The sequence below is a fragment of the Amia ocellicauda genome, chromosome 21 (assembly GCF_036373705.1).
Source record: "Amia ocellicauda isolate fAmiCal2 chromosome 21, fAmiCal2.hap1, whole genome shotgun sequence".
NCBI classification, from domain to species: Eukaryota; Metazoa; Chordata; class Actinopteri; order Amiiformes; family Amiidae; genus Amia; species Amia ocellicauda.
This window is the reverse complement of record NC_089870.1, coordinates 21,019,638-21,039,858: the sequence shown is the minus strand read 5'-3', so window position 1 is coordinate 21,039,858 and position 20,221 is coordinate 21,019,638. Positions and strand designations below refer to the sequence as shown.

General features: G+C 48.7%; 1 protein-coding gene and 1 non-coding gene across 5 annotated transcripts; both read right to left on the bottom strand.

The window, feature by feature from the left end:
- Positions 1-380: 380 nt before the first annotated feature.
- On the bottom strand, positions 381-19,910 carry arid4a (AT-rich interactive domain 4A). 4 transcript variants are annotated; one of them, XM_066694089.1, is made up of 25 exons: positions 19,834-19,910; positions 18,921-18,984; positions 17,604-17,714; positions 14,152-14,217; positions 13,564-13,654; positions 12,889-12,968; positions 12,683-12,777; positions 12,145-12,277; positions 11,858-11,937; positions 11,327-11,403; positions 11,082-11,239; positions 8,071-8,143; positions 7,861-7,955; positions 7,434-7,531; positions 6,756-7,023; positions 5,956-6,305; positions 5,173-5,370; positions 4,892-4,976; positions 4,612-4,807; positions 4,353-4,415; positions 2,977-4,203; positions 2,779-2,886; positions 2,466-2,675; positions 2,226-2,372; positions 381-2,047 (listed from the first exon to the last, which is right to left on the bottom strand). In XM_066694089.1, the coding sequence occupies exons 2-25, from the start codon at positions 18,924-18,926 to the stop codon at positions 1,944-1,946; spliced, it is 4,119 nt and encodes a 1,372-aa protein (XP_066550186.1). In that variant the 5' UTR covers positions 18,927-18,984; positions 19,834-19,910; the 3' UTR covers positions 381-1,943. The 4 variants fall into 4 exon arrangements, with proteins under 4 accessions (XP_066550186.1, XP_066550188.1, XP_066550187.1 ...); XM_066694091.1 differs by having other exon boundaries at positions 2,779-2,883; XM_066694090.1 differs by lacking the exon at positions 19,834-19,910 and adding an exon at positions 19,683-19,803.
- On the bottom strand, positions 7,130-7,213 carry LOC136717464 (small nucleolar RNA SNORD53/SNORD92). Its single transcript, XR_010805228.1, has one exon. It is a non-coding gene; the product is annotated as a small nucleolar RNA SNORD53/SNORD92 (small nucleolar RNA).
- Positions 19,911-20,221: the final 311 nt, after the last annotated feature.

Below are 20,221 nucleotides of genomic sequence, written 5' to 3'. Positions count from 1 at the left end.
ATTTTTACCCCACGTGGGAATCGTTCATGCACACGATTCCCTTCTACTTGGACCGGGGATATCTGCGGTTCAGGCACGAGAGCTGATTTAAACCGGTGTCACGATCTAAAAACATCGTTCGAACAAAGAGGTGTGAAATGGCTGCTAATTTCTCCCAGGCTGACATGGTTTATAACCGAGGTACACAAACAAACATGCTCTAGATTAAGAATAGGAAACTCCCCTGCTGCCCTTTGGATGCATACGAAACCTAGTCAAAATAAAAGCAGCATTTTAAAAGTCTACTAATCTACTAATCAGTTGCTTTTAGGAGATGCCCAGAAATGTCCTGAACCCCTCGGAAATCCGTTTCCCTCTGAAAGAAGCAAGTCTTCACAGTGTTGATGAAATAAAAAGTTTATAAAACATAAAAATGTACAATATATTTAGTATTTCTACTTCACACTAGAGGGTTCGCTTCCGGCCCACGTGTTGCGGAGAACCACAGGTTCGCAATATACAGTTTAAAGCATCGGTGCTAAGTCTCTACAGAATATCGACATTTAGAAAAAAGGGCCACAAAGTTTTTACAAAGATTAATTAAAAAAATCATAAAATAAATCATTTTCTTTACAGCTCGTGTAAAATGTCTCTCTCAAATACATGTTTTTTTTCCCAGCTCTATTTACAAAATATGCAAATGAAGATTGACTCTACAGGTCGACCCCAAGGTTGGACAAACACTTTCCTGTAGCAATACTTCCTTATCATTTAAATGGTCGGAAATAAAAATGAAAAGAAAAAATATATAAATAAAAGAAAAATAGTACCAGGCAATTGGTATAAAAGTTGAGCCAAAAAGTTAAGGCCACACAAACTTCGCTTGTGCCTTAAAAATAGTTTTTTAAATCTATATATACACATATACACACATATATAGATACACATGTATATACATTATATATACGAGAGAAAAAGCTTTATTTAGAGGGGAAAATAAGAAAATAAGTTTTTAAGCAACAACAGGTTGAAACTGTCTTTACATGACAGAATATCAAGACTTCAATTTGATTTTCATTTTTCTCGTCTCAAAGTGAATATCAATTCTGGGAGGATCCAATTTAATTTCAATTTTATTTTGCTTTTAAAAAATACATAAAAAAAAAAAAAAAACTCATGTCCACGGTCTGAATAAATATATTTAACAAGTCGCAACATAATACCTTTATTTTACACAAAATTTCAGGTCTAGAAATCTTTCATTAAATAACTTCACGGCTGTGATATATATTTATTTTTTGAAATTTTCTGTAATAAAATAAAAACTCTGCAATTACATATAAAAAGACAAACGGCGGCCGCCGAGGGAGCGGGTCAACCGAAAACGCCGCGCTTCCCCTGTAAACACTCCTCTCTCAACACGGGGGGCGGGGGCTGGTTTGCATAATCGTCTGTGCCGCGGAAATCCTGCAGGAGTGGGAGACGGGCACGCGCCTCTCTCAGGGAACCGCGCCCCCTCCCACGGCCGGCCGCATCCCGCCTTTCAAAACAGGACACCCGGCCGAACACGGGTACTTTGGCAGTTCTGCGGAGCGGGCGCTCCCTCAGCGACCTCCGACCCCCACCCCCCACGGGGACACGTATACATCTATACATATTCATTGTCCGGGGCGCTCCGGCACCGGGACAGGGAGGGCCGAAAAAGTGCCTTGTTCTGCCGGAGGGACTTCAGCGGGGCGGCACCCGTCTCCTTGCCCACCCCCCGTCCCTGAAGCGAGGGCATGGACCGGGACTGGGGGGGTTGGGGAAGTGCGCAGAGTCGTTTCCGGTGCGGGCGGTCCGGTCGAGTGCTTGCGATGCTCGCTCCTCTCCGCTCTCGGCCTCCGCCCGTCTGTCCCGTCTGGCAGCTGAGCACTGGGAAGGCAGAGAGCGGGCGGCGGGGCGGGGGGCGCGGGAGCGTGTCATCACCTGCACTCCACCGCCACGGTGTTCTGCGAGGGCGAGGCGGAGGACGGGCTCATCCCCGTGTCGGACGACCCCGAGGACGTGGATGCGGTGGTGTGGGACACTGTGGAGGAAGAGCGAGAGAGAGAGGGCGAGTGTGTTGAGTGGGAAGGCAGGAGCTGGGTCACATGATCAATAAACCTGCTCCGATTGGGGTATCGGACACACGGGAGGGCTAATCTTCAAGACCTGGGCCTAGCTTCATCTGGGACCTGTGCTCACGTCCCGTGAAAGCCACCCACCTTCTCTCTCCTTCTTTTTTAACCGCTTCCGCCTCCTGTCGATGGAGGCCACCTCTGACTTGAGGGACATGTAGTATTTCCTGATTTCCTGCAGCTTGTCCTGGAGGAAGGCGATCCGCTCGGCGCTGCTCATGGTGTCCAGTTCAGCTGCACCAACAAGAATGGCAAGAGACTCTTATTATACGAGCTCAGACCTCGGACCACCTCAAACGGGGCCGGTCACGATCTCATAGTACTTACTGAGCTGGAAGGTCCACTTGTATGTGCGGGGGGACAGGAAGGCGTGCTTCTCCCTGTGCTTGTCCTTCTCGCCGTCCTTGCTGTTGGGGGAGACCACCCGGGCCGGGGAGCGGGACAGCTTGGGGGCTCGGGGGAGGCTGGAGTGCTTGACCGGGGTGCACTTGCTGGGGTTGTCCATGACGGGCAGGTCCTCGCTGTCGCTGCTGTGGCCTGCGTCACAAACACCAGGGGGAGGGACGTGAGCACCAGGGGGGGGACGGGGGGGACAGGACACACACGGCCGGAGCCGGACCAGACAGGCGGGGGGACTCACCTGCACCGTTCTTCTCGTTTTTGGACACCACGCTCGTGCGTTTCTGGTTGCGCTTCTGCTTCTTTGCAGAGGAACTGTTGTTGCAGTCCATCGCCCTCTTCTGCCCTGCTGGGGAAGGAGAGACAGAGGTTAGCACCATGCGGCCGAACGCCGGACCACCGGATGCAGCCCGTCTGCCGTCAGAGGCTGAAGACTCACCCCTGTCTTTGCTCTCTCTGTCCTGAAGCGAGATGCTGCAGTTGCTGGAGCTGGTGCTGGCGTCGAAGCCGTTGGCCGACTCACTCTCGCACAGGCCCTCCTGCGACTCACCCGCCACGCTGTCCACCTCGATGGTGACGTCACTCTCGCTCTTGGTACTGTGCGACTCGTCCGGGCTGGGCGCCGCCGCGGGGGACGCCACAGGGAAGCCCTGCTGGGACCCCAAGGAGGCGTCGGCCGAGGCGGGGGGCTGCGGTGGCGGCAGGGGCTTCTCGTCTGCCGAGTCCTCTCCTGGGAGCTTCTCCTTTTCGTCCAGGTCATCCAGGTCCACCTCATGGCAGACCAGGGCTTCGGGCCCAATCTGCGGCATCTGCTCGTCCTCGGCTTTCAGCCCACTCTCATCCTCCGCGCTATCCACCGATGCTTCCACCGCATCCTTGTTCTGCCGGTCGAGCTCCAGGGTCAGGGCGGGCATCTCTGTCTTCACGTCGCTCTCCTCTGGCACGCAGTCCGGACAGGCCTCTCTGGGGCCGCCGTCCACTTCTCTCTTCTCGGGGCTGAAGGACTTCTGCTCCTCCTTCTCCAAGCGCACCTTCTTCTCCGGCGACTGCTGCTCGGCCGCTTTCCTCTTTACCGGCTTCTTGTCCTCCCTGCAGATCTCCTCGGTGGCAGAGTCCGTGTCCGAGTCCTTCAGCTCGGGCTCGGCCTCCTCGGGGGCTTCCAGGACAAGCAGGGGCTCCGGCTTCTCGGGCGTCGGGGGGCAGGGGGCCACGGCCTCGGCGTGGTTCAGGGGGGGGGGCTTGGGGCTGTCAGTGACTGCTTCTTTCGATCTGCTCCGCCTGCCCTTGGACTTCACCGGGGATCTCTCGGTCTCCTTCCGGACCGCCTCCTCCTCCTTGTGCTCCACACGTTTCTCCGGCTCTGACGGGACCAGCTCGACTTCAGGCTCCGGTTCTCTCTTCACTCTCCCCGATGCCTCTTCTAGCTCAGGCGGATCTCGTCTTTCCTTGGGGCTGCAGGGCCCCTCCGAGTCCTGGACTTGCTCCTGTGCATCCTCCCTCTCCGGCTCCTCCTCCTCCTCCTCCTCTTCTTCTTCTTCTTCTTCCTCCTCCTCCTCCTCCTCCTCCCCCCCCCCAGGGCACCGCTCAGTGTCCGGGGCGTCCGCCGGCTCCGGCTTCTTGTCCAGAGGATCGTCTCCCTCACACTCCTCCGACGAGTTCCCAGAATCTTCGATCAGAAACAAATGGGACCAAGTTAACAACCAAAACAAGCAGTACAGTGAAGATCTCCGATTGAACCGGAGAAGCCTGTGCATCACTGGATAAACATCTTGGCCTTTGGCGAAGTCAGAAGAACACTCAAGAGTCAACCCTTACCATTGGAGCCCCGGTCAGATTCGTACATCCCGGAGGTTCGCCGCGTGCGTCTCTTAGGAGTTCCTATGAAGGAAAGCAGAAGGTTTTAAACCCACACCTCAACATGTTCTGCATGTTCTTTCCGTGATATTGTAACACATGAAAAGAATACTGGCAGAAGAACTTAACGGACTTGTACAACCCCCTGTGTGGGAAGGCGTTTATTACACAAGCGACTCGGCAGCTGCATCACAAGACCGCACAGACAAACGCAACGCACCATCGACCCCGTTGGGCTGCGCAGAGGCGTCGCACGGGCGTGCGCCCTTGACGCCGGCCCGGCCGTCACTGCTGGGCGTTTTGGAGAGGCTCCTGGAGGAGTTGGGGGGTGTGGACTTGAGGGGCGGGCGCCCACGTTTCGATTTGCCCTGTTTCTCCTCCTCCTTCTTCTCTTCCTTCTCGCCCTCCTCTTTGTTCTGTGAAAACACACACGACCGTCATGAAGCACAATGCATCTCAACGCCAATGCTCGAGGCCTAGCACTCGGACGGACACCTCACCTTGACTTTCTTCTTCTGCTTCCTCTTTGTCCCTCCTTTGTCCACAGGCCAGATGATGCGGTCGGCCTTCACCCACTCGTCGTACCTGCACAGAGAGGCGGGCGTCACTGCGAGGGGCCAACTCCAGAACTTTCACAGCCCAACAGCTTCGCAACTTGCCACGGGTTTCATGCGCAAAAGCAGCACAATCTCGTTTTCACACATTCAAATTCAGGACATTCAAACAAACAGCAGGTGCTGCTCGAGCTCACACTAGAAGACCTTCCCGCCCCTTTCCTTACCTGACGTTCCAACCATAATAATGCACTAAGTACAGGACCTCTCCATCATCCATTTCAGTGTTCTTAATGTTGGCTTCATAGATTTTCTGGGTTTTCCCCCGGCCATATTTGACTTTTACTTTAGTCCCAGTGAGGCAGTGCTCCTCCTGGTCCTCGCGCCCATCCTCTTCAGTCTCCTCTTTGTTCTCCCTTTCATCCCTAGACGAAGAAAAGTCAGACTAATGAACGCAGGGATCTACACTGTGACTTTAGGTATATGGCAGGTTGTTCTGTTACACAGGGAATGGTGATATAAAAAGTGTGAACACCTATTCGTTTTGACCAGTCCTGCCACTCTGGCTCAGAACGTCACACGCTGACTGCCATTTTGAAACTAGCACTGCAGTATAAACCTCTCATCTTTTCCTCTTTCCTGATCTCCTAGTTTTACTCCAGTCTTTCCCCGAACCGAGGGCCCAGAGACCCCTCTAGCATGACCCCGCTCCATAAAACCACTGGATTAACAAGTGCGGGTGACTGCACTGGGGGAGCGGGGAAAGGAGGGGAAAAAAGTAACTGGACAGAAATCTCTTAAGTGCCTTAAACAAAAGAAAAGCACTGAAATCGGTGATGAAGAAATCCAGACTCCTGTGCTTTGAAGGCACTGTGTGTTGAGATGTTCGGATGGCTTTCCATCGATTCTGTCCTTCGTTGGCCGTGTCCCTCACAGACCCGCCCCCCAGTATTCCCACTAATGCTAAACAAGTTAATCTATAGATCATAAGAGTAAAGCAGTGCACTGACCTTTCTCTGGGTCTCCCTCTCTCCATCTCGTCCTCCTCCTCCTGTTCGTCATCCTCCTCGTAGTCCTCTTGTTCCTCCTCCTCCTCCTCGTCTTCCTCCTCCTCCTCCTCCTCCTCATCATCATCATCCTCCTCCGAGTCTTTATCCGAGTCATCCAGCTGCCGGCTCCTCCTCTCCAGCTTGCCTTTCGGGGGCCCCCTCTTGCCCGGGGGGCTGTCGCCCTCCTGCCTGTCCTTCCTCCCCTCCTCGGCTCGGTCGCTCTCCTTGCCCTTCTCCTCTTTGATCTTCTCCAGCTTGACGGCGTCTTTGCCCTCCGCTTTGACAGGCGTGACCGTGCACTTCCTCCTCCCCTGAACGGAAGAGAAACACAACCAAAAATCAGGGTTCGGACAAGAATCGGCCCCGCCGGGGCGTCTGCAGAGCTTCAACCTTCCAGAGAACAAGGGTAACGGGTTCGTATCGCAAGCTCTCGGTCTGAAAGGAGGACCAATGAAAGCTGAATTATTATGAAAAGGCACGCCTGAAGACTGAACTAGAAGCAAAGACACTTAAAAGATAAATCCTACAGAAGGTCAGACTCGGGTTTTAAAACGCCAAAGGATAAAAAAAAAACTCACTCGTCACCCACTCAGATTGTTAAAGCATCTCATCCTGCCAACTCTCACTGTACAAAGTCCAACCACACTTCAAAGATGGCTTAAAATGGTCTCCCGCATAAGAACAAATCAAACCTCATGAAATCTAGTCATCTTCCACCATCTTTTACGTCCCCCCCCCCCCCCAACTTTAACAGCACTCACCCGGGAGTAGCGCATCTCTTTGTGCTCCTCCCTCTCGCTGTCGCTGCCGGACTCGTTCTCCTCCGGCGAGGGTTTCTCCTCCCCTCCCTCCAGCGCCTCCTCTCCCTTCACCTCCCCCGGTGGCGACTCCGCCTCCTCCGGGTGCTCCTTGCCCTCCTTCGCGTCAGCCTTCTTCTCCACTTTGACCGGCGTCTTGGGCTCGTTGTGATGGATGGTCCGGAACTGGATGCAGGCCGAGCGGCAGTACTCCTCAAACCCGTAGAGATACCTGGGCACAGAGAGATGGGGACAAAGAGCGCCTTGTGTTATTAGCTCTTAAGAGGTAGACAGAGACGGGGGGGGGGGGGAACACCTCCCGTGATGGAGAGCAAGAGCTGATCAGATAGCCAAGAGAAGTGAAACATCAGTGAAACGTCAGTCCAAGTTTGCGAAACCATTCTCAAGATATCATCATGCAGTTAGCTCTTGATTGGCCGGGGATGCACTTCATAAAGCATTGATAGATATTTAGTCACTGGACATTATGACGCATACATTATTTATCGAAGGTGGATCAGAATGGGATTACATTCCTTCCAAAGAGAAACAAAACACAGCAAACCTTCGAAGCAGCATTCACATTTTTCCTATGCAACACATGCACCCCCCTTACAGCCGCGACGGTACTCCGAAACGTACTTCCTGTAGGCCGTCTTCACATTGTAGGACGCGGCGGAGTTCAGGATGGGAATGCCCAGGTCCATATAGATCTGCTTCCACACGGCCCCACTCTCGATCTGGAAGACGACAAGCAAAACAAAGCGGTTGGGCATTTTTAATTGCACTTAAAACGTGTTAAATGTTTTCATCCAGTTCATTTTAAAATACATTTCTAGTAAAACCAAAAGCTTGAAGGCTAACGTGGGTTCAGGGATTATAGCGTAGTGGGGGATTTATCAAGGTACCAAAACAAATTACCCTAGATGCAACACTGACTATAATCAAATGCATCATTAGAAATAGAAGCTCGTCTGTTAGAAGTGCTAGGTTTGTATTAAGCCAAACCATGACACAATAAGCAATGAATACACCTTGAGAAAGAGCTGTCTTTGCCCAGCGCACTCACATTGTCACAGCCTCCTTGGTGGTACACCAGCCTAAAAAGCTTGAAGAGGTTCAGATCCTTGTACCCAAGAACAGGGGGCTTGTTAATCGGAGTCCCTGGGGAGCAGAAAGACCCTTGTGTTATTTCAAGTGCATGCGAGAAAGTTCACCAACAAGCGAAACGTCAAGGCGTGATGGCGCCAGGGGATGGGCTATCCCAGGCTGACCTCACCTCTGTCCTCCATGAACTTGTAGAGCTGCTGCAGGAAGTGGTCTCTCTCCTCGGGGTCTGGCTCCTCCTCGGGCTACGAACAGACAAGCAAATCGGGTCAACCCCTGCCGCCCGTCGCTGGCTGATGACATCATGCCGTCTTTCAGCTCGTGTGCTTAGGTCACCCCACCCGCTTTGAAAGAACAAATCACAGCAGCCGTACGGTGTGCTGCTGGACAGTAAACCACCTCCCAGTAAAAGGCTTGTGCCACAGGGTAAATACAACACTGAACCAAACAATATACAAGATACCAAAACAAATTAGCTTCTTCTTAAACAACTGACAGGTTACAGGGTAGGCCTTTACACCGCAGCCTCTATTTATATCAGGTATTTGGTGAGTTTTTACCAGAAAGATTTAGCTCATTTCAGAGCATTACTATAAATAACCACAACATCTCGGAGCCGTCAAAAAAATACTGCATAAAATGTAAATGGTTTATTTCTTACTTCAGCCATAAGGATTTTTTTCTAAAGTATATTAGCATAATACTTCACAAGAATATGGAATCTGTTTTAGCCTTTAGCCAGACATAGTTAAGAAATAAATAAAAAAAGATCTTGTATCTCAGGGGAGGAAACAGTACGGATTTTAAGCTGACTAAAGTGTTTTCTGTTACGGATGAAAGATTCCGAGGCAAAATATGTGGAATGAATTCATAATAAAGAGCAACCCTTCGTGATAAATAAAACGCCATCCAATGCGAATATATCCAATACCTTCAACCACAACAACTTCTCATTAGCAGCTACAGGTTTGTACAGGTGTACAGTAACGCACTGTAATGTTGCTCCACAATAACGCACAAACAGAACAGCACCACGTTTCAACTCCTTTTTGAACAGCTTCTTAGACTGGTGAAGATCTTACTCAACCGGTGAGGCCAGTATGGTCTTGCCATTGCTGTCAAGGCAGCTTCAAGGCAGTACCCAACAACATCCAGCACAACAAACTCTCCAACAGGAGAACCTAGTGAACCCCCCAGTGCGCCCCCATGTTTCCCAGAAAGCAGCAGCCCGTGTCAGTTTATGGCGACCGATTACCCGGTTATTAGGCCTGTAGCGGCAGTAAAAGTCTTGTTCTGAGCGGCTGCTCTCCGAGTCGGCACTGACAGGACTTGGGAGCCGAATTTTAGATTTGCCGTTCTGGAAACCTTCCAGACCACAATACAATTTTCCATCTCGGCTTTGGAAGCGTTTCAAGTTTTATCGCTGTGGAAATATTCACATTTCCAACACCGACTGCTTAAAATAGCATCGGCCTGCGATCGGCTGGACTCCTGCAGAACCAAGGTCAGAGACGAGTGGGGATGTTGATCTTTCAGTTCACTTCATTTGCAGACAAGAAAAAAAAAAAAAAAAAAAAACACAACACTTCACACTTCCTACGATTGTGCTCGGGATTCCCCCTGGGGTGGGGGGTGGGCAGCCTGGGGTTTCCTAACCTCTTCGAAACGCTGTGCGTCACTGGGCACCTGCGAGAGCCACGCTGGGTCCCCTACGATAACGCAGCACTGCTGCCGAGCTTGACGACACACCAGTGACACATTTCTGATTATACATGCTGCTGACTAGCATGAGCCCAACAAAAGGCAAAAGAAAAGCAACAGTAGTCCTCTTTCTGCAAAGCCACACTTTACACCTGGTAACCTGCAGCCTCTCCAAGCCCCACTGCTACACAGTCCTCACTTCCACAAGGAGAGCAAGACTCAGAGGAGTGAAAACCTGGTTTTGAAGGAAAAAAGAAACAACTTCCACAGCAATATGCATCAAATGGACCAGAATACAAAAGCAACATCTGAACTGGTTAAATGTTTCTCAATGGGATTACGTTTGGAAAACGAAAAGTTTGGAATCATCTGTTAAAGGCGTACGAGACCCGCTTGAAGACAAACCAGGAACAACACGGAAAGGAGCAAAATGCACAAACCATCTCATCTCGCAAAGGAAGGCCTGGGCTACTTTTTGAGAGTAAAACATTCAGTATAGGAACACAGCTTATAAAACCAAACCAAAAAGAAAAAACCCATAGTCTCATCTTTTCTGCGCTGCCTTTCCAGATCTCCACTGCGCTCTCTTTTTAAACTGCATGTCTGTAGCAAATTAAACGTCAAGTGAGGAGAGCAGGTCTGACTGGCTGTTTAAAAGCAGCTGGCAGACACTCGCAGGCAGGCGGCCAGGCCCCTGCTCGCTCGCTCTCCCTCTCTCTCTCTCTCTCTCCCTCTCTGCCAGCAGGGTGTTGCCGTGGCAACGCTGTCGGAAGCCATGTGCTCAGCCATCGCGCCGCTCTGAGGACGCAAGAATGAGCCCCATTGTTGTTTCTGTGCGGCTCGAGCATTTCCACAGGCTGTGGCGATCGAGGGTGCGAGAGTGTGGGAATGTGGCCGACGCTCTATCGTTTCAGCACTTTACAGAGGCTGGGGGGGGGCATAAATCAAGATCCAAATACCCGATTTCACACGTAGGTTTAAAAGTCACGTTTAAAAAAAAAATAAACATCCGCTACATAAATAAGTTATTCAAATAGGCAGCCAAAAAAAAAAAAAAAATCCGAAACCATTCAAATCTACCAGATGAGCGCGCGTCTGTCCGCCGCTCACCGGAAGCAAACAAACCAGCCAAACTCGATACGGAAGTAAACTGACAAGTGGAACAAAATCAAACCACAACCAACGCCACAAGAGCAAAAACTCCTCAGAACGAGCGCTGACTTCCTCTATTTGTTTGTTTTGACAGCTTTTCGCTTCAGACCACTTGAGAGGATTAAATTGACGATATCTTGTCCTTTTGGAACTACATCCAAAGCCAAACAGAGGACATTTATTATTGAAGACTGATCAAAGCACAGTAGAAAACCTTCTGCAAACACCATAAAGAGAAGAATCCCCCCCCCAACCACGACACAAGGCTAGACCTCAGCTGCGGCCTACGAAGACGAGGGTCAACTAGTCACAACAGCCGTGTCCTCCTACCTCTTCCGGTTGCACCTGCTTCTCCTCGTCCTCCTCACTGTCCCGCCCTTCCCCGTCCTCCTCGTCACTGCTGGACGAATCCAGGATCTCGCTCATGTCCATCTTCCAGCTCTCGGGAACGCGCTTGGTTTTGAGGAACAGCAAAGCTTCCTCGTGGCCTGTGGATCAAGACGGGCGGTTACTTCACAAGCTCCGCCCGACAGCCGCGGACCAAATCGGGAGCTTCCCGGCGAGCGTCAGCTTACCATTCTTTGCCGAGTACTCAGGTTTCGCGAGGCCGTCCATGTCGAGCTCGCGCACCTCTCGTCTCGTCACGATGTAGCTGGAGAAGCAAGAGGAGGGGAACCTAAGCGTGTGACACCAGCAGTGCGCACCATATTTTATCACGGGACAGTTTGACCACTCTTGGCTGCAAAAACACTTTTCCATCAAATTTTTGTGGTACTAAACTCATCACTGCACTGGCAATCTGACAAACTACAGCCTAGTTGACAGTAAGGAGAGTAAAACACACCAAACACACATTCACCAAACAGCAACCTCAGTTATCACAATAAACTCTGCTTCAAGTTTTGTGGTTTAGTTCTTAAATAAATAACACTTCAAGATCTTAAAAGACATCCTAAATACTTCAAAGTAGTGTGAAAAAGTGTTCAGCAGCATAATCCGAAGGCACTTGCACTTTTGAGAAAACTACGATCTCTTTACTTGTCTCGCATTACTATCATTCATATAAAACAAAAGGTTTGCACAAATGAGAAGAAAAGGAAACGTACAATTTGGAATCTGCAAAAGATCGCACTAAGCATTGGTCCTTTTTCACTGCCAAGTCATCGTTGCAGCTGGGAGACAAGACCTGAGAAGAGAAAACGAAACATGCCATCAGCAGCAGTTTCACACGGCTGATATAGTGCGACACTTCAGACGTGGGGCATGCAGGGACAAAGGACAAACTTCAGAGCAGTGGGACTCATCCTCCTTCACTTCCTTTGGGTGACAAAGCATAAACCTGGTCATAAAACAGCAGCTGTAAACGTTTCAATAGAAGACCAACTCCGCTCACCAGGGCGATGTACCAGCCCGTCTTATCAGAGCCGCTCTGGACGCAGGCCACCTTCCCCAACAGTGCGTCGTTGAGGCGCCTCTTGTCCTCGTCTTCTTCTTCACTGGTCTCCTCCTCCTTCTCATCTTCAGCCCTGAAGAATGGAGGAATAAAGCATCAGCTCACTCATTCACCCGTTATTCCTCTCGCTCGGGAACTCGGCGGGAGAGGCTCCGAATTATTCCACTCACAAGGAACTGAAGACGTTCTTGCAAATGATCGCTCAATCGCTACTAACTAACTAGAGAATCTACTGTGTGACCGAATCCCAAAATGAGGCTTCATAGTTACAACACAACCAAACTGATAAAAAAATTATCAAAGAGGCTCAATAAAAAATCCTCCCACAAAATTTTAAATCTAGAGAGATTAATAGCATTAAAAATGTGCCAATTCATGCTGGCAAGTGTAGACGCAGGGGCTACAGGAAACTCCTAAACGACCGCCTGTTTGGGGCAGGCCGCATGCCACTCATTTATTGCAACAAAGACGCACTCACACAGGCAGTGAAGATCGCCGTCCTCGGTTCGTTTTCTTCCCAATGACTGGGGTGCCGAAGTGCTCTGGGTTTGTTAGTGGCAGTTGGTCCAAAGTCTTCATTTAAACATGGGAAAAAAGTTATTTAAATCACTTAATCTGCACTTTTGTATATATAAAAACCATCTGGACACGCAAGACAATATAGTCGTAAATTTAAATGTTTACCTCACTCTCTGCAAAGTGTCTTTCGCCTTTTAGGCACAGGGAGGTTCTCCTGAGGGTCCTCTCATCGCCGTCATCAAACACTACAGCCCAAAACACACCAGACACCTTTAAACACTGAGAACACATTCCCACAGCCTGAATTGAACTATTTTAGTAACACACACAGCCATCATGGCAAAGAGTGTGAGCTCACAGCACAGCACAGGGGTGCGTTACACAACCAGCTCAGACAGGTTCTTACTACAGCGATTCATTCAGACATTCCTTCGTCATCTGTTGGACTTTGACTACAATCGGATGTACAACGAATTCCAGAGAAGCAACACCTCCTCCGTCCCTCACACCGCCCACTGTGGAAGACTAGGCCACGAACCCTGTTCCCTGGCTTTTTATTCTACCGTAGGCTCAGTATTGAACATTGTACACCCATACTAGTGAGTTGGTGCGTTTCAGGCTTTCTTCGTGGCTTTAAAAGTTATTCCCACAGGCTTTTCTTGTATGTGGCTTCTTAAGAACCGTGTAAATTTAGCACTGCGTAAGTAAACATCGTTTAAACCGAGTCACACATGCAAGGCGAGCCGAAACAATCGCTGACCGCTTTTGTATCCTACTAAAGATTTGCTTGTAAGGAAGCTAACAGAACCAGATCGATCCAGTCCAGGGCGACTCGCTTACCTACTGTGTACCAGCTGGCATCGGTCAACTTGTTGATGACCCCTTCGTGGGACATGCCATCGGGGCTCTTCACCTCCACCGTGGACCCCACCTTCAGGAATGGAAAACAAACATGGTGAGCTTCCAGGGCTCGGGAGGGGAGAGAAAGCTTTCTGTGCCGGCACTCGAGCCCATCCAAAAAGCACCAATTCCATCGGCGAGATTTCACATGCAAATCTTCGACCTCATGCAACGCCATGATGACTTTGCTCTACCGGCAATCTCGCTAGCATATGTCACGAAGATTATTAACCAAACAGGGCCGACAGTACAGTAAATCGCACATGAAAACAAAGAGGAAACCGAAAAACAATTAGGAACAAACGATGTCACTTCCTCTTACATTAAATCAAACTACCAGCTTTCCTAATAACTACTCATCAGCTGCTATAGGAACATCTCCAAAAAGATCACCCCTAAAAATGCCTACAACACTTAGCAAGTCTTGATTATTTTGGTTGCTGGTGGTGGTTTAGTTTAAACTGCTACAAAACCGTCAATTGAACCTAAGCGAGCAAATGAAGCAGAGCAGACTACACACAAACTTACCCTGAGAGGTCCTTTAACCTGGTCATCCTGGACCACTTGAGAAGTGTTGTCGCCCTTCAGCACCACCTAAGACAGACAGCAAGGAGGGAAGTCGGGTTCAGTGGAGGTGAAATAACGCAGTTGTGTAACAGGCACGCCATGCCGTTACTGATCAGCAGCCAAGGGGGTTTTGAGTGAATTCACGTGTCTCTGGATACACACGGCTGTCAGCTGAGGAGCTCTGTGAAAACATGCTGGCCTGCAGAGTGAAACTCGCTCTTCAGTCATGGCTCTGGACACTATTTCAACATCTTAAAACCCATCGTGTCTCTCAGTTGTTACTTACAATAGGTTTCATTTCCACAATCAGCGACACAAAGTTTTTTTTATTTCAGAAGTTGGCGAATGTAAAAGACAACAAATAATAAATACTGATGCAATCGTTAATATTACCTTGTAACGCTCGGGTGGTATTTTGCGGACCTACATTGTAAGACGTATGCAGATGACGCAATTTTAGCATTCCTTTCAGAAATCCTTTCCCCGCACTTCATAAATTACAATTATATGCATTTTTTTTAATACACATTTAAAGTTGTGGCAATTTCAGCACTAGAGAGGCCTGGGGGGAACATAGTAGAGCACCATGAGCCTGTAGAAAAAATAATCTTCATGGACACTGTTTACTTCCTCAAACATTTATCAGCAATCGGGTATCCAATGCGTAGTGGCAAAAACAGAACTGCAACAGAAAAACATCTCAAACACTTCTCAATACACAAGTTTCAAGTGAACCGCTACTTCAGTTTCATTGTTTACTTACAAGAAAAACCTCGGTCACTTCACAGGGAGCAGATAACTTCCTTCAGTGAAATCTCTTCCTGCTTCAAACCTTTATCTGGGTTTTACTCTGGGTTCTAGAGGCACAAACTTCCAAGACCTCCTTAAATTACAGCAAATGTTTTCTTACGTGACACCCAGACCAGGGGTAGGTAGTTCCAGGGACAGAGTTGTGTTGGTTTTTCATGCACCTTTAGCATTCAAACCTGGAATAAACAGGCGACCGGACTTCTTACCCTGATGAGGATTTAAGTTACATTATTAAACTAGCCTGGAATAGCCTACCCCTACCACTAAGACCATGTCTAGCCCATTATCTATACATCACTTGTCTGACAGCAGCAGCATGGAAGATAAAGGCGTGTTACAGTGTGGTGCGCATGGCAGCCTTGGTCAAAGATCTGCTTATAAACACCCATTGTTATCCCAAAGAAACATACACATGTTCTTTCATTAATTTGACAGCTACATTTAGGCTAGATTACAATTTAAAACAAAAAAACTCCTGCATTTAAAACTCATGGCATCACCTAACCTCCCTAAACCGTTGTGCAGGCAACAAGGACAACTTCTACAAACACTTATCTGCGATTATAATACCCGCTGATGAGACTGGGATCTGCTACACATGGTACTTCAGTGAACTCCTCCTTTAAACTGTGAGAAGCACACTGTGTTACCTATAAAGAGCTTTCACGTTCCTGGCTTTGGAATGAGTATAAGGGATTTACACCCCTTTGTCACCACGCGATTACAGCAGCCTTGAACACGACCCAAAACTGCTTCTGCATCTCTGACGTCTTCTCACAACAAACACACATTAACCCCTTACAGGTAGGTAGGAGTACAAAGGTGACTCTGGGTGTCTGCAGTTTAGAGTCGGCACAATCTATACCGTCGCATATTCATTACTTAAACTGCACCTTTAACTTTTGTATTGGGTCAAGCACACTGGAAATGCTGAAAGTGTTTCTGCACTTGTTAGAAAGGTGCATAGCATTTGCAAAGCATTCAAAAAATAGATATTTATACTTTCAAGTCCTTTAGGATCGTCTCCAGTTGTTTTTTTTGATAAAGGTTTTGAATTTCCTACTTTAGCAGCACGCAGTGCAACTCTAGACCAGTGGGAAAGTAAACAACACAGCTTGTCTCAACCTCTGCCCGAGCCGGCACAGGTGGGGTCTCTCTGGCAAGAAACCTCTTTCCCTGGCGCACGGCGCTGCTTAGAGGGCGTGTTCGTACTCGTGCAGTGTCTCGCACACCGACAAAGAGAGCTGATTTAGTGGGACAGCTTTTGATAACCGATTTAATTATCAGTCGAGAAACAAGGAAATGAAGAAACTGCACGGAAGCTTCTGTTCCCCAATAGAAAACAATGCAGAGAGAATAATTTCTCATCAGAACTAATGGCATGTAGATTTCAAGAAGTCTCTCCAGATACACTATGATTAAAACCCTGCTTTTTAACAAAAATTTCAGCTAAACGGAGAGGAAAACAAATGAAATATTGCATTTGCTGTAGCACCACAACCAAAAATGGTACGTTGTGAATTTATTCCACCGTCTGACTTCTTGTCATTTTTTTACTTTTCTCTAAAAATAACTTGTGCGCTAGCTGCGTACAAGCGTTTTGTTTTGACAGCTTTTGTACCGTTTGTTAATAAAAGTGAGGAGCAGAATCCCTTAGAAATGCGCACACACAAAAAAAAAAAAGTTGCTAACCACCTTCAACATTTTGGCAATAGATACCCCTCAATCTGTCATGGAGAGAGTTATGCAGCGAGTGTGGGGACAAAGTGGGAGGGGACTCCTTGCCCCAGTACAGAGAGAGAGGAAAGCTTGGTTTTTTTCCCTCTCGTGTGCATTTCTCTGCAGATACGAGGTCCTGGGGGGGGACTAAGTAACAGGACAGAACCGTATTTAATGGGAAGCTTGCAATACTGTGATATTTTCAGTGACACAAAGCAGTACACACAATTGTTGTTTAACTACTCTCTCGGAGAGCGCTTTCTGACTATCCTAACAGCGAGGCCCTGGTTAGCAGCTCTACTCGTCTGCTTGGCCGCGTTCGCCGTCCGCCTCGAGGAAACGCTTGGGAGGGGAAAGGTAACCAAACACTGACCTCTACACACCCAATAACGTTTCACCGACACCCTTCTCCTCTCGCACAGTCTCTTTTTACGAGCAGCGGCCTAAACTAAGCGGCAGCATGTCCTTTTATCCTGTGTGTCATTTATTTTCTAATCTCACAATTAAAGAATTGCAAAAAACAAGTCTTTGCCTGCATGAAGGAGAAAACCACTCTTAAAAACAAAGAAATAAGTGTCCATGTTATTCCTGTATTAAGTAGATTATAGTACGTTATTAAATTTAAACAGTTTGCTGTAGAGATAGAAATTGTAAACACAAAGCACAAGCAAAGGCTTCCTTTTTCCTTCTATAACACTTTCAAGACGAGGTTTCAACATCTAATTTTAACCCTTTAAGCCACAGAATCCTCCATAAATAATAAACACTTGTACTTTGGCGTCTGACACGGGGGTGATGCCATTCGTTTCCTAACTAAACAGCGAATGTGCTATATTAAGCAGCCTTTTCCGTATGTGTGATGGAGGTGTTGATGTAGCTCTTACCTTAACCTTGACCAGCCTCTTGACGGTTTTAATTTTCGCCTCGCAGAAGGCACCCCGGTACTTCGCACTAACGTCAGTCCCTACGGTCAGATAGGCAGGCTCATCCGCTGCCTGTGGAGAGAGAGAGAGAAACGGTCAATTACAACCTTGCATGGTACTTTCATTAAAACGTACTATATAATTTAGCATTAGGATGACACTAGATAGACAGCAAGACAACATGCTCTGCCCTGCACCTTTTTTATTTCATTTTTGTCATAACTTTTTAAATACAAGTGTACACAATATTGTGGAGGGGGGGGAACATGTAACCCAGAAGGACAGTACTTTAGGAATCAGTTCCCTGCTATGTCTGCTTGCAAATTATTAGGCGATGAAAGCAGAAGGAGATACAGCGTTATTTTCATGCCAACAGATGTTTTAGGCAATACAAGGAAAACTGCATACAACCACACGTGATCTTGTTGCTTGATTCACACTACGAAAATAGATAATAGATTACATTCTCAGGATGTGTTTTAATTTCACATTTTAAAAGATATCACAATCACTGTCTGAAAACATATTAAGTTACAGTCATTATCAGTGTAGAGTTTGTGCAAAATGTATTACATCTTGGCCAAACTTATATAACTATCTTGGGGGTAGAAGCAAAACAGATGATGTTCGCAAACTGGGCAATTTTAGCAGGATTGCTAAATAAAAGCAATGAGCAAATACACATCACTTCGTTTTCAACCTGTTAGAAACAGAAGTGTTACCCATCCTGTCTACGAGCTGGTTTCAGCGTTTGGGGGGCAAGCAGGGGTCCGTGCCCCTAACTGACCACAGTGCTTCTTGACTGTAACAGCCGCAGTACATTTGCACAAACCAATCTGTAAATATATTGCATTGTAATCTCCTGGTCTAAGAATAGACACACTGAGTATATTGGAAAAGTTTCAAATCTGTCAACACTTTCCACTGGACCCTACAGAACACAAATCTGGAAAACGTGGTCAAAAGCAATGAGCAACTTCACATGTGAATCTCACACGTCACTGGGAGGCATATTTCGCTTTTGTTTTCCTCCCTGTGGCTTCAAGGTTAGCAACCTATTGGTGTTTCTGTACATTGGGAAGCTCGTCTTTCTCCCGGAGAGAGAGAGAGGCAGAAAAATGGCTTCACACGAATGCACGCAACTAAAAAATGTGTCGTCTTCCTCTGAGCACTACTTGCTGCTCAGTGCATGATCAGTATGAATCACTGGAGAAAAGGTACGATCTTGAATTGAGGAAATGCGTCGGGCGGGCAGGAGACGCACAGACTTGGCCTTACCTTCATTTTAAAGGCTATTTGAGGGATTCCAGCTCGAAGGTCTTGGATGCACTGGGAAACGAAACTGCAAAACAAACAGAAGCGGGTTAAGACGGGCAGCTCCGGCCGTGTCAACACCGTCCACACACGGGGAGCCGATGCATGTGCGACGGTGGGTCAGCTCTCCCCCGGAGAGGTGCACAACACGGCTCCCCGAGGGGCCGGACCCGCGGGAAAGGGGGTGAACACCCCGCGTTTGCACCCTAGAAAGAATCGGCCTCCACACGGACGTGCTCGGAGCCGGGACCCCTGGATCCTGGAGGGGCTCTTCCCGCTTGGCTCCCCCACTCCGCCCGTGTCACGTCGCCATTGCTCTCCCCGCCGCACCAGGGCAGCGCACACAGGCGAGCCCAATTATGGAGGTGTGCCGCACGGTTTACCCCCCACCCCCCCGCAAAAGTTAACTTGAGCATCTAATGCGGGCAGGAGCCGCCAGGCGGGGGCAAATGTGCCACCGAGACGCCACACGAGACGGGCACGGATAAATAAATACGCCAAACTGCCCCTCTCCCGAATGGCGCTTTAAACCGCCTCGTCCAGTCGCAAGCCTCGCTCTGGTCCCCGGGTGAGGGGTGCACAAAACAGGGCAGAAAACACGCAGCGCCCCGGGCGGAGCTACACGGGCCCCGGAGAGGGGTTTATTTATTTAAATCAATCCACAAAAGGCGCATTTCACCGCAAAAACAAGCCGACTGGTTCCTGCCATTCAATGCCTTCACCCACCTCCTCGTTTTCGTCCCCAAACTACCCGAAATCCCGTCTACCAGCGTCTGGTGAACCGCGATAGAGACACTAAGCGGCGCCCGTTAAAAGCCCGAGCCGAGAAAGGCGTTTTTTATGTAATTTCGGGGCGCGATAGCAGAGCCATACTCACTCTCTCGTCTGACTGCTCGCCACTCGCCAGGATCGCAAAGCAATAAGCGAAATAACAAGCTGTTGAACGGAGGCAGCGCTTCTCGAAACCCGATTGGCTCAATTGTCAGTAGTGGTCGGGATGCGGCCAGGCGATTGGTTAATGTCTACTCAAAATTCTATAGGGTGCAGCGCTGTGCGCGGTGGGATTGGCTCAAACGAAAGCGGCGCCTCTCATGCGGCGTTCTGATTGGATATTCGTCATCGGCGTCGCGATTGGACTACGGTTCGTTAGTGGCAGGCCGAGATCGGGACGGGATTGGCTGCCCTTCATCCGGTGTTGGCCGGCCTCTGAAGGTGATTGGCTGCAGCGCTGTCGAAGAGACCGAGCTTAATTAGCCATTGGCTCC